General features: G+C 39.5%; 2 protein-coding genes across 2 annotated transcripts in view; one reads left to right on the forward strand and one right to left on the reverse strand.

Moving 5' to 3' along the window:
- LOC139158745 (vomeronasal type-2 receptor 26-like) overlaps nucleotides 1-10,361 on the forward strand; it is a 41,404-nt gene extending 31,043 nt beyond the window's left edge. The window contains exons 7-8 of the mRNA XM_070736073.1: nucleotides 1,434-2,155; nucleotides 10,206-10,361. Coding sequence (XP_070592174.1) covers nucleotides 1,434-2,155; nucleotides 10,206-10,361 — 878 coding nt within the window. The remainder of the gene's footprint in view (nucleotides 1-1,433; nucleotides 2,156-10,205) is intronic.
- A 47-nt stretch (nucleotides 10,362-10,408) lies between these two features.
- Nucleotides 10,409-12,698, reverse strand: part of LOC139158758 (vomeronasal type-2 receptor 26-like) — a 32,861-nt gene continuing 30,571 nt past the window's right edge. The window contains exons 7-8 of the mRNA XM_070736092.1: nucleotides 11,872-12,064; nucleotides 10,409-10,611 (exon numbers count right to left, since the gene is read on the reverse strand). Of these exons, the coding sequence (XP_070592193.1) occupies nucleotides 10,409-10,611; nucleotides 11,872-12,064 (396 nt within the window). The remainder of the gene's footprint in view (nucleotides 10,612-11,871; nucleotides 12,065-12,698) is intronic.

Raw genomic sequence — 12,698 nt, forward strand, 5'->3', positions numbered from 1 at the left:
TCAATCCTTGAGGTGATGAGGCCATGAGTGACTGTGAGGTGAGACTCCCTATCCAGATAAGGCTTCAACTGGTGCACCAGATGAACCTGGGCAAACCTCCCCCTTGCCACAGCTGATAAATGATGTTCCAGCCTCAGCTGTGGATCGAGGAGGACACCCAAGTTGCAGAATTTCTCTGAGGGGGTCACAGATTTCACTCCCCCCAGGATAATGAAAGGACAGATGATGTTGTCCTTGGGAGGGAAAACGCACAGCCACTCCATTTTGCCAGGGTTGAGATTGAGCCTGTTGAGGCCCATCCAGACCCTCACCACCCATAGGCACATTACTTCAACTGCTTCACTGATTTGGCATGGGTTGGAAACGTACATCTGAGTATCATCAACGTACTGAAACCTACCCTATGTTGGCAGATGACTTCACCCAGTGGTTTCATGTAGAAATTAAACATCAGGGGGGGCAGAGAGAACAGACCCCTGAGAACCCCACAAAGGAGGGGCCTAGGAGACAATCTCTACCCCCCAACACTGAATGTGTCCAACTGGAAAGGTTGGAGGAGAACCACTGCAGAATGGTGCCTCCCACTCCCAACCTCTCCAGTTGGCACAGAAGGATACCATGGTTGCCAACAAATTCTCTTCCACTGGGGAGAGTCTGGTGGCTGTTATAATATTGTGACCTTGTTGCAACAGGATATCGGGTTGGGAAGAACTGAATGCAGCAACAGGCCAAAAGTTTAAATTACATTGAAAGTCAAAAGCCCAACAAATAGTAAATGTAACCAAAGTTTGTTAGCCCAAAAGTGAGAAGGTCCCAGAATTTATTTGAATATCGGTGGGAATCTTACTCAGCTAGTGAGAATATGACCAGTAACGTGACTTTACTAATTCACAACTGGACTTTACCAACACCCCCTCCCCCTTTGACTAGCTAAAGAACTAAAGCCATGTGATTTTAGATGACCTCTTGAAATAATTGAAGTAACTCTAGCTTGTAGTTTGCTGATTGCATGAATTGTAAAGGTTTTCTTACAGGTGTGCTTTGAATAGCCCTGTGTGGAGGGATGCACTATCCTGTCCTATATTTCCTTCTTTTTGACTCAACTGATTTGCATGGCACAGCTGATTTCTGTGCCTCCATTGTTTTACTTACTGGGTCTGCCTTAGAAGGTAGGCAGCTGAACTTCAAATTGCTGTATTTTGAATGCTGTGCACAAGAGCATTAGGCGCATGATCACCGAACTGGTTGTTAAATTGGTTACAGCCCAGCACTGTCTACATTTTTAACTCCACATGTATATTTGTATGTTCAGGTTCCTTTTTAATATTTACAATGGCTTTCTGATTTCTTATTACTACCTGTCATAAAAGAAGATCTATCTTTAATTATAAAAGGAGAGACTATAAAAGATGCATTGCTTTCTATTTTCTCAGATACTGAAAAATGCACTAGGTGTCCAGATGATCAATATCCAACTGAGAACCGAGTCCAATGTATCCCCAAAAGAATATCCTTCCTGTCCTACGAAGAACATCTGAGTATTATCCTTGTGTCCTCTGCCCTGTTCCTGTTGCTAACCACAGGCTTCATTTTTATCATTTTTATTAAATACCTAGAAACTCCCATTGTCAAAGCCAACAATAGAGACCTCTCCTACATCCTTTTAATATCCCTCTTTTTTTGCTTCTTGTCTTCCTTTCTCTTCATTGGCCGACCAAAGAGAGCCACATGTCTTCTCCAACAAACAGTGTTCAGCATTGTCTTCTCAGTAGCCGTGTCTTCTATGTTGGCCAAAACGATCACAGTGGTACTGGCTTTCCTGGCCACAAAACCAGGTAATCGAGTGAGGAGATGGCTGGGGAAAAGCTTGGCCAACTCCATCATCCTCTCTTGTTCCACTATCCAAATTACCATCTGCTCCATCTGGCTGGGAGTTTCTCCCCCATTCCCCGACTCTGATCCACATTCCCAACCTCGACAGATTGTCCTTCAGTGCAATGAAGGATCTGTTACCATGTTTTATGTTGTTCTTGGTTATATGGGTTTCCTAGCTGCCATTTGCTTCATAGTGGCTTTCTTGGCCAGAAACCTGCCTGGGGCCTTCAATGAAGCCAAGCTGATCACCTTTAGCATGCTGGTCTTCTGCAGTGTCTGGGTCTCCTTCCTGCCCACCTACCTGAGCACGAAAGGGAAATACATGGTGGCTGTGCAGGTCTTCTCCATCTTGGCTTCTAGTGCTGGTCTGCTGGGCTGCATCTTCTTCCCCAAATGCTACATTATCATCCTAAGACCAGATTTAAACACTAAGGAACATCTAATGATAAAAGGAGGGAACTGATAGTGAAATTATTTCTTAGGCTCCTAATATGTAATGTTTATTAATAGGTTTGTATGCTTCTTTTTATTCTGACAATTAAGGTTATTTTAAACTGAAGGGATTAAAATTATCAATGTAAGAATAATGGAATTTAGAGTTATATGATTGTGAAGTTGATTCATCCCAAACAATATCTGGACATGTCCCCACATCAATGGCCCATTGTCAGACCTCCCCAACTAAGTCCCTTGGGAAAGAAATACCCTCGATTCCATTTGGTTGACATGATAAGTTATTTTATTAAATCAATCTAGTGTGAAAAAGATGTTTCGTCACATGACGACTCCATCTTCACCCAATGAAGATTTGTCTCGGTGTTTTAAAAATATTGAAATGTTTGGTGTAATCCACATTCTTTCTCAGAGTGAATACTCTTGAGTGCTGGCACAAACAGGTTCTGATCTACTCTGTTCTTCATTAAGCTGTCATTTCCCCCTCTCCATTTCCCATCACATACCCATACAGGTTTGTTTGTTTGTTTGTTTGTTTGCTTATTTATTTATTTATTTATTTATTTATTTGTTTACTTACTTACTTACTTACTCAGTTACTCAGTTACTCAGTTACTCAGTTACTCAGTTACTTACTTACTCACTCACTCACTCACTCACTCACTCATTCATTCATTCATTCATTCATTCATTCATTCATTCAATTTTTAGGCCGCCCTTCTCCTTAGACTCAGGGCGGCTTACAACATGCCAGCAATAGCACATTTTTAACAGAGCAAGGCTATTGCCCCCACAATCCAGGTCCTCATTTTACCCACCTCGGAAGGATGGAAGGCTGAGTCAACCTTGAGCCGGTGATGAGATTTGAACCGCTGACCTTCAGATCTACAAGTCAGCTTCAATGGCCTGTAGTACAGCACTCTACCAGCAGGGCCAGGGAGACAGGGCCCTCAGCTCTGCCGCCATCTTGGAAGGCTGAGATCTCGCGAGATTTCGCGAGATTTTGTGAGATTTCGGCCTATTTCGGGTGGCCTCGGCCTACCCGATGATGCTGTCCAGGGCGGAGCCTGCCAGCCCTATAAAAGGGCTGAGCAGGCTCCAGGGCCTCCTTTTTGCCCTGGACAGCTTGCAAAGCGAACACCCGGCTGGGGTTCACTTCTCCGGCAGCCATTTTCCTATAGGAATCCATGTAAAGGCAAATAATGCATGCAAACCCATTAGGAAAGAAATAAAAGCTCAGAATTTGGGTGGGAGGAGGAAGAAGAGGAGGAGGACAGTTGCTGCTGAAGAAAGAAGGTGAGGGGAGGGGAATCAAAAAAATCCAAAACATTAAAGCTTAAAAAAAACAAAGAGGGACTCTGAGGTGGCGAGGAGGAGCACACATCTCCCATACACCCTATTATCTACAGTTAACCTATCCAAATTCCTAAGAGGTCAGTAAGGGGCGAATACAAGTGCACTAGAGTGCCTTCCGTCCCCTGTCCTATTGCTCACCTATATCTCCTATTCCTTTCTTCTATTCCTATATCTCTTCTTCTATTCCTTCATTGATATGTTCTATTACTATATCTTCTTTTCTATTATTTATTATTTTACTATGAGTATCTCCTCTATAACCTTCATCATGTATTTTACTATGTGTATATAGATATATACCCACTAAAACCTTCATTGTGTATTGGACTAAGTAAGTAAGTAAGTAAGTAAGTAAGTAAGTAAGTAAGTAAGTAAGTAAGTAAATAAATGGATAGATAGATAGATAAATAAATAAATAAATAAATAAATAACACTGCACCAGAATAGACTAATGATCCTGGGCCTAGAAAGCCTAGAACTACGGCGCCTAGAACACAATTTGAGTATTGCACACAAGATCATATGCTGCAATGTCCTACCGGTCAATGACTACTTCAGCTTCAACCGCAACAACACAAGAGCACACAACAGATTCAAACATAATACGAACCCCTCCAAACTTGACTGTAAATATATGATTTCAACAATCGAGTTATCGAAGCCCGGAACTCATTGCCGGACTCAATTGTGTCAACCCCTAACCCCCAACATTTCTCCCTTAGACTCTCCACGATTGACCTCTCCAGGTTCCTAAGAGGCCAGTAAGGGGCATACATAAGTGCACTGGTGTGCCTTTCGTCCCCTGTCCAATTGTCTTTCCTTTCTCTCACTTATCATACATATTCTCTTTCTTTCATATATCCTCTCCTCTAAGTTCACTTTACCCTTATATATATTACTACATGTCTATTTTTCTTCCTATGTATTTGTGTATTGGACAAATGAATAAATAAATAAAATTAAAAAATAAATAGCTAACTAACTGCCCCCCTATTGTAACCAGCTTACGTTCCTGCAAGCGACTCTTGAATCCTGAGGACCTCTACCTTGCCTGCCTTGCTTCCCTGATATGGCTGCAGCCCATGTGGCTGCAACCATATCATTGGCCTTTGAGCTTCTGACCAACTCCTGAATATGCCTGGCTGCCTTTGCTCTCTACAGCTTTTAAATTTTGAAATCTGTGCAGCTTGATGAAATTTTATGTGTTTCCTTACTGAGTGTGATTGTTTTTTTTATATGCCTTAATGGTTTTTATTCCTGTGGCTTTATGTTTTTTATTCTGAGGGTTATCATGTGTTCGGAAACTTCAGATCATGCAGAACGCAGCCGCGAGAGCCATCGTGGGGCTTCCAAGATTTGCCCATGTTTCCTCGACACTCCGTGGCTTGCATTGGCTGCCGATCAGTTTCCGGTCACAATTCAAAGTGTTGGTCATGACCTTTAAAGCCCTACATGGCTTTGGACCAGATTACCTCCGGAACCGCCTGCTACTGCACGAATCCCAGCGACTGATAAGGTCCTACAGAGTTGGCCTTCTCCGGGTCCCGTCAACTAAACAATGTTGTTTGGCGGGCCCCAGGGGAAGAACCTTCTCTGTGGCAGCCCCGGCCCTCTGGAACCAACTCTCCCCTGAGATTAGAATTGCCCCAACCCTCCCTGTCTTTTGTAAACTACTCAAGACTCATTTATACTCCCAGGCATGGGGGAGTTGAGATATTCCTCCCCCTAGGCCATTACAAGTTATGCATGGTATGTCTGTGTGTATGTTTAATTCTTTAATAAGGGTTTTTAGTTGTTTTATTATTGGATTGTCACATGCTGCTTTTATCATTGTTGTTAGCCGCCCCGAGTCTACGGAGAGGGGCAACATACAAATCCAATAAATTATTATTATTATTAATTATTATTATGTCTGAGAGGAGGAAGAGGGAAGTTCTGAAAGTCATTTTTAGTCGGATTACTTGAGTATTTTCAGGATCTCCCCTTTGTTATTTAATCTTCTGCCTTTTTCCACAACTTCCAATCCATTTGTTATTGATAGCATTCCAATTAATTCAGGTCTGCTTCTGGGGTTTTTCTTTTAACCCTGCTGTTCAGTTCGAGAAAACTCCCTAATCTTATGCTCCCGGGTCTATTTGACACGGACTGCAAATTGATCATTTTAGGTACTTATATTTGTTCTTTTTGAAAGCTTTTTTCACCTGGAAACAAGTTTGAACATTTCTGCAGACAATGGAATGAAAATTGAACTGAAAGAATTAATCCTTATTGGTTTATTTTGCACATAAATGTGCCTCCCCCCGTTTTTGTGAATTTTTTTTAGGTTTATTGATAATTTTGCCTGCAAAATGCATTATATTTTACTAAATTGGTGTGGGATTGGTAGCTTGAACATTTCTGAACATAGTGATATGAATTGGAAAAATTGATGCATATTCATTTATTTTGCAAATAAAAAACTCTCCCGGCCTATTTTAATTGATATAAAAATTATGCTGTTAATTTCAAACTTACATACTTGATTTTAGTAAAATTGATTTCTTTCATAAGATTAGTTGTCTGGCTACAATATGCTTACAATATTTGGATATTCCAAACATTTCTAGCCAAATATATATAAAAAGTGAAAATAATGGCACACAGCAAGGCTGGGGGGGGGGCCTTTTGTGGCAAAAATAAACCAATAAGAATCATTTTTTTCAGTTCATTTCTATTTTTCTTATGTTTAGGATTGTTCAATTTAGTATATCAAAACTTTTGGGGGAATATTCCTTAGAGATTTGTAGCCTAAAAAAATATAAATTGACAAAAATTTCAGAAAACATGGGGGGAGGGGATTTTTGATAAAAATAAAAATATAAGCCTCATTTTTTCAGTTCAATTTTCATATCATTATGTTCATAAATGTTCAAACTAGTTTTCCAGTGGAAAAAGTTTTCAAAAAGACCAAATTCAAGTACCTAAAAAAAATCATTTTGGTCCGGGTCTACACGACCCGAAACAGAGTCAACGTGATTTTTTTTTTGCCCAGAAATAAATTATTCCCCCACCCCCACAAATATTTTTATGATGATAAGCCATGTTAAAATGAGTAAATGAATGCATAAGATATTAAAAATATTTCGGATTTGAAGCCTGCGTAAATATAAAGTGAAAATGTTTGCAAGCAGCCAAGGGGGGGGGGGGCTTATTTATGATTGTAAACAACCAATAAGAAACATTTTTTTCAGTTCATTTATATTTTTCTTATATTCAGAAATGTTCAAACTACCAATCCCACACGAACTTTAGTAAAATTGAACACATTTTGCAAGCAAAGCTATCCATAAATTGAAAAATATTTCACAAAAACGGGGGGGGCACGCATTCTATCAGCAAAATAAACCAATAAGAATTACTTTTTGCATTTCAATTTTCATATCATTGTGTGCAGAAATGTTCAGACTACTTTCCAAGTGAAAAAAGTATTCAAATTGACCAAACATAAGCACTTCAAATGAAGAGTTTTCGGTCCAGGTCAGGGTGACCCGGGAACACAAAAAGTGTGACTTTTTGTGTTTCAGCAAGAAAGAAACCCCCCACCCCCAAAAAAATTCTCATAGAGAGAACCCCTGAAATGATGAAAAGTCATGAAATTTCAAGTTTCAGATATGCAGGGAAAATTTTTTACAGGGACTCAAACTTGGCTTCGGGTCACATGCGACCCTAACAGAACAGCAGGGAAAAATTTGTTTTATCTAGTGGGGGAAAACTCTTTTTATTCTTTTTGGCGTTTTCCTAGCATTTAATTACAAAATTAATATCAACGATTATAGAGACTTTGTAGAAAATGTTTTAAAAGATTCCAAGAAACATGCAATTCCTGACAGTTTTAAAAATTCTTTTTTTTAAAATAATATATTTTTATTGGTTTTGCACATCATGTTACATAAAACAAACATAAAATGGTGCACAGTGCATGTGCCCATCCCCCGACTGACAATCCCACCACCACCACCACCGATTGCGGGGGGGTTCAAATATTTACTAGTTTATATTTTTTTTTATTTCCTTAGCTCTACTTTGCATTTGTTATTATTAAAAGAGTGATTGGAGTTTATTTTTCACGTTTTCGTCACAGATTCTACTCAGCATATAACCTTTCACCTTATTCCATCATGCCATCAGCTTCTCCAATTTATTTTCATCAAAGTTGTTTAATCTTATTTCCATGATTTCAAAATGAATATGATCCACCATGTACCAGTACCAGTTCTGTAATGTCCATTTTATAGACTCTTTCCAACCCAATACCACTACCGCTTGATCGCTTTCCAGAGCTGCAGTTTTTATTTCTTTAAAATCTCTTTGTTTAATTAATATCGCTATTCCCACAGTTAATATTTAGCATTTTATTTATTTCGTTCTGCACTTCCTTCCAAAATTTCTGAACTTCAACACACTCCCAGAACATGTGCATGAAAATTCCTTTCTTTTGGCAACCATGCCAACAATTACCTTTCCCTTTCCACTGAAAGTGTGCAAGTTGTGCTGGTGTATAATACCATTTATGTAAAATTTTTCTTCTCATCTTTTTAACTCTTGTATTCTTAATCTTATATATATTTCTACTATTTCTTTCATTTCACTTTTGTCTATTTGTAAATCATTTTGCCAGCATCTTGTCAAGCCTTTTATTACTCCCTCTTCCGCTTGTGATAACATTCTGTATATATTACTAGCTTGTGCTTTTGTATCATTAATCTTTTCTTTTAATATTTTCCCTAAGCAATTTTCTTCTTTCAAGAAAGCTTCTTTGTTCTCACTTTTATTTAAATATTTACATATTGCATTGATCTGCAGCCATTTCTGTTGACCCAGCCACCATTCCAGCCAAGTTCTGCTAACTCTTCCGTCCTTCTCATATAAATTCTAAAGATATTGTCAGAACAAAAATTCAGCAGAAGCAGAAAGGCGGTTTTCAAAAACAAACAACATATCTTCGAAGAAGAGAACTCACCTGTTTCCAATATCACCAACCTAATGACCATTAGTGTAATTAGCCTACATCTAAAAGAATGGGATCCTGGAATGGGTTGATATTCCTGGAGGGGTCTGTAATATGGTAAATGATTTAACTTTACTAGATAAATGGTCAAAGCAATGGAAAATGCAGTTTAATGTTTCCAAATGTAAAATAATTCACTTGGGGAAATGGAATCTTCAATCTGAGTATTGCATTGGCAGTTCTGTGTTAGCAAATACTTCAGAAGAGAAGGATTTAGGGGTAGTGATTTCTGACAGTCTCAAAATGAGTGAGCAGTGTGGTCGGGCGGTAGGAAAAGCAAGTAGGATGCTTGGCTGCATAGCTAGAGGTATAACAAGCAGGAAGTGGGAGATTGTGATCCCCTTATATAGAGCGCTGGTGAGACCACATTTGGAATACTGTGTTCAGTTCTGGAGACCTCACCTACAAAAAGATATTGACAAAATTGAACGGGTCCAAAGACGGGCTACAAGAATGGTGGAAGGCCTTAAGCATAAAATGTATCAGGAAAGACTTAATGAACTCAATCTGTATAGTCTGGAGGACAGAAGGAAAAGGGGGGACATGATCGAAACATTTAAATATGTTAAAGGGTTAAATAAGGTTCAGAAGGGAAGTGTTTTTAATAGGAAAGTGAACATAAGAACAAGGGGACACAATTTGAAGTTAGTTGGGGGAAAGATCAAAGGCAACATGAGAAAATATTATTTTACTGAAAGAGTAGTAGATCCTTGGAACAAACTTCCAGCCGACGTGGTTGGTAAATCCACAGTAACTGAATTTAAACATGCCTGGGATAAACATATATCCATTGTAAGATAAAACACAGGAAATAGTATAAGGGCAGACTAGATGGACCATGAGGTCTTTTTCTGCCGTCAGTCTTCTATGTTTCTATGTTTCTAAATCATTCCCAAAAGGAGCAGGCATCTAATATCAGATGGCAACTATTCCTCTTTCAATAACTACATGAAATAAAAAGAATATCATTCAAGGAGTGAAATAAAGAAGAAATCCTCTGGATTTCTGTCTCTCCATTTCTCTGGTTCTTTTCAGTTCTCTCCCATCCCTGTGTTTGAGTGTCATAGAAGTTACAGTAAAAAAAAAAGAGCCGTATAAATCGAAATGACCCAGGATCTTATACTTAATAAGTGAATGAATTTAAAGATAGGAGGAAGAATTTTAGAAATGCAAACAGAGAAATCAAGTCCATTACAGTGAATGACTTACAGAGAAGAAGAAATGTAACGAGCTCCATTAAACAGTAATAGATTAGGAGAAGGTTTTTCTACAGATTCAATCGCACTAATGATGTGGTCTCCTGCCCCATACTAGTTCCATGAGTTTCCTTTGTCCCACTTCTTTAAAGTCAGAGGACATTTGGGTCTTAGCCTCCCACAGTTTCTGTGTGTTAGAACCACCAGCAGCATCAGAAACAGGAGGCCCATTTCTCCTTAGCCTGAATCACTGACTTCTGTTTCTAAATCTCAAAAAGTTAGAAGAATTCAAAGTGCTCTCACAAGATGGAAATGCACATGGCTTTCCTGGTTTAGAAAGAGACAAAGTGAGCTTCACAGGAAAAGGAGAGGAAGGTAAATTTGAGTGTACATCCCCTGCCTGTCCTAAATCTTGTGCAAAACACCCAACATAACTAGAAGTTTTTATCCTTTTCTGGTGCAAGATTACTTCCATGTTGCCTCAGTCTGGGTTGACATCAAAGACAGTCACTGGAGAAGTATCACACAAGGACACAAAGTACAGGATGGTGATAATTACAAATAGAAACAACTTCCCTGGGGATCTTGAACTTTTTCCAGGACTCCATGTGCAAAGGGACAGCTGGAGAACTTCATCACAGGTAAAGCCCTGAGGACACAATTGTGCAATGGCTGTTTCCCTCCCTACTGGGACATGTTAGAAAATAAATGTTCAAGGATAAGAGTTCAACCCCAGGTAAAAGAGTTCTGATATTCTGGGTGGAATTGTCTCTTCTATACATTTCATAATTAATTGACGCTGCTAGATAAGGTGACCTTCCATGCTTTGCTTTGGTGAGTTGTAAATTGGAATGGAGGTCATGCATACATCCTTCCCCTACTTGACCTCTCTCTGAATATTATTATTATTATTATTATTATTATTATTATTATTATTATTATTATTATTATTGTTATGTCAATACAACACAGTAAACAAGATCACTATGCTGGATTTCGTATTCCATCACCAGTCAGGCGCTTCCCAAGCACTTAGGACTGCATGATGTAGCGGCCTTTTGCAATTGACAGATGGAGATTTTGTCAATTCCAATGCTTTTCAAATGTCCCCTGAGATCCTTTGGCACTGCGCCCAGCGTGCCAGGTACCACTGGGACTCTTTCACTGGCTTATGCCAGAGTCGTTGCAGCTTGATTTTCAGATCTTCGTATTTCACTAATTTCTCTAGTTGCTTCTCCTCAATTCTGCTGTCCTCTGGGATTGCGATGTCGATGATCCATATTTTCTTTTTCTCCACAATCAGGATGTCTGGTGTGTTATGCTTCAGAATTCAGTCAGTCTGAAGTCGGAAGTCCCATAGTAGTTTTGCTTGCTAATTTTCGACCACTTTTTCGGGCTTATGATCCCACCAGTTCTTTGCCACTAGTAAATGGTAGTTCCGGCACATGTTCCAGTGGATCATCTTGTGCCGGAACTACCATTATTATTATTATTATTATTATTATTATTATTATTATTATTATTATTATTATCAACAACAACAACAACAACAACAACAAAAATAGAGCCAGGGTGGCGCAGCAGGTAGAGTGCTGTACTGCAGGCCACTGAAACTGACTGTAGATCTGTAGGTCAGTGGTTCAAATCTCATCACCGGCTCAAGGTTGACTCAGCCTTCCATCCTTCTGAGGTGGGTAAAATGAGGACCTGGATTGTGGGGGCAATATGCTGGCTCCTTTGAAAAGTGCTATTGCTAACATGTTGTAAGCCGCCCTGAGTCATAGGAGAAGGGCGGCATAAAATTAACTAACTAACTAGCTAGCTAGTTAACTAACTAACTAACTAACTAACTAACTGTTGTGGTTGGCTCTGGGCCACCTCCTGCCCCAAGGACTGTGGAGGTGGAGGTGGGTGAATCCTCCCAGTGTCAGAGACCAATTTTACTGCCGACCTCTTCGGACAGCAAAGCATCAGAAGCAGGGAGTGAATGTGAAATGGGATCCTCAGAGGGAGTCATGGCAGACAGCCCATTAGGGAGCAATTCATCATCATTATCCTCGCTGGATTCAGATGAAGAGACATTCAATGATGTACGCAGCCGCAGGGCAATGACTAGGAAAGAGCAACTGCGTAAATACTACAGGAGATAAGGGAGTTCACATGTAGTTGGATGTGGTTCGACTAATTGGGGCTGCCGTTAAATTGGCAGCATTCTGGCCTCTGAGTGTGGCAGTTTATCTGTTCGGTGAAAGAGGAAGTGGCTTTCATCTCAGGATTCTCCAAGGACTCTCCTTGCATTGATATCAGGACTCTGAAACTAAACCATAGTCAAGGGTGTAAGTTGAAAACGTTTGAAGGAGAGTGGCTGTGATGTCTTCACAGCTGCTTGTTAATTGCTTAAACATGTTAAAGGGTTAAATAAGGTTCAGGAGGGAAGTGTTTTTAATAGGAAAGTGAACACAAGAACAAGGGGACACAATCTGAAGTTAGTTGGGGGAAAGATCAAAAGCAACGTGAGGAAATATTATTTCACTGAAAGAGTAGTAGATCCTTGGAACAAACTTCCAGTACACGTGGTTGGTAAATCCACAGTAACTGAATTTAAACATGCCTGGGATAAACATATATCCATCCTAAGATAAAACACAGGAAATAGTATAAGGGCAGACTAGATGGACCATGAGGTCTTTTTCTGCAGTCAGTCTTCTATTTTTCTATGTTTATCTTTTTTTCCAATTTCACCCATTTGTTTTCACATAATTGCAACTCCA

This window comes from Erythrolamprus reginae, chromosome 2, assembly GCF_031021105.1.
Source record: "Erythrolamprus reginae isolate rEryReg1 chromosome 2, rEryReg1.hap1, whole genome shotgun sequence".
In the NCBI taxonomy this organism is placed as follows: Eukaryota; Metazoa; Chordata; class Lepidosauria; order Squamata; family Dipsadidae; genus Erythrolamprus; species Erythrolamprus reginae.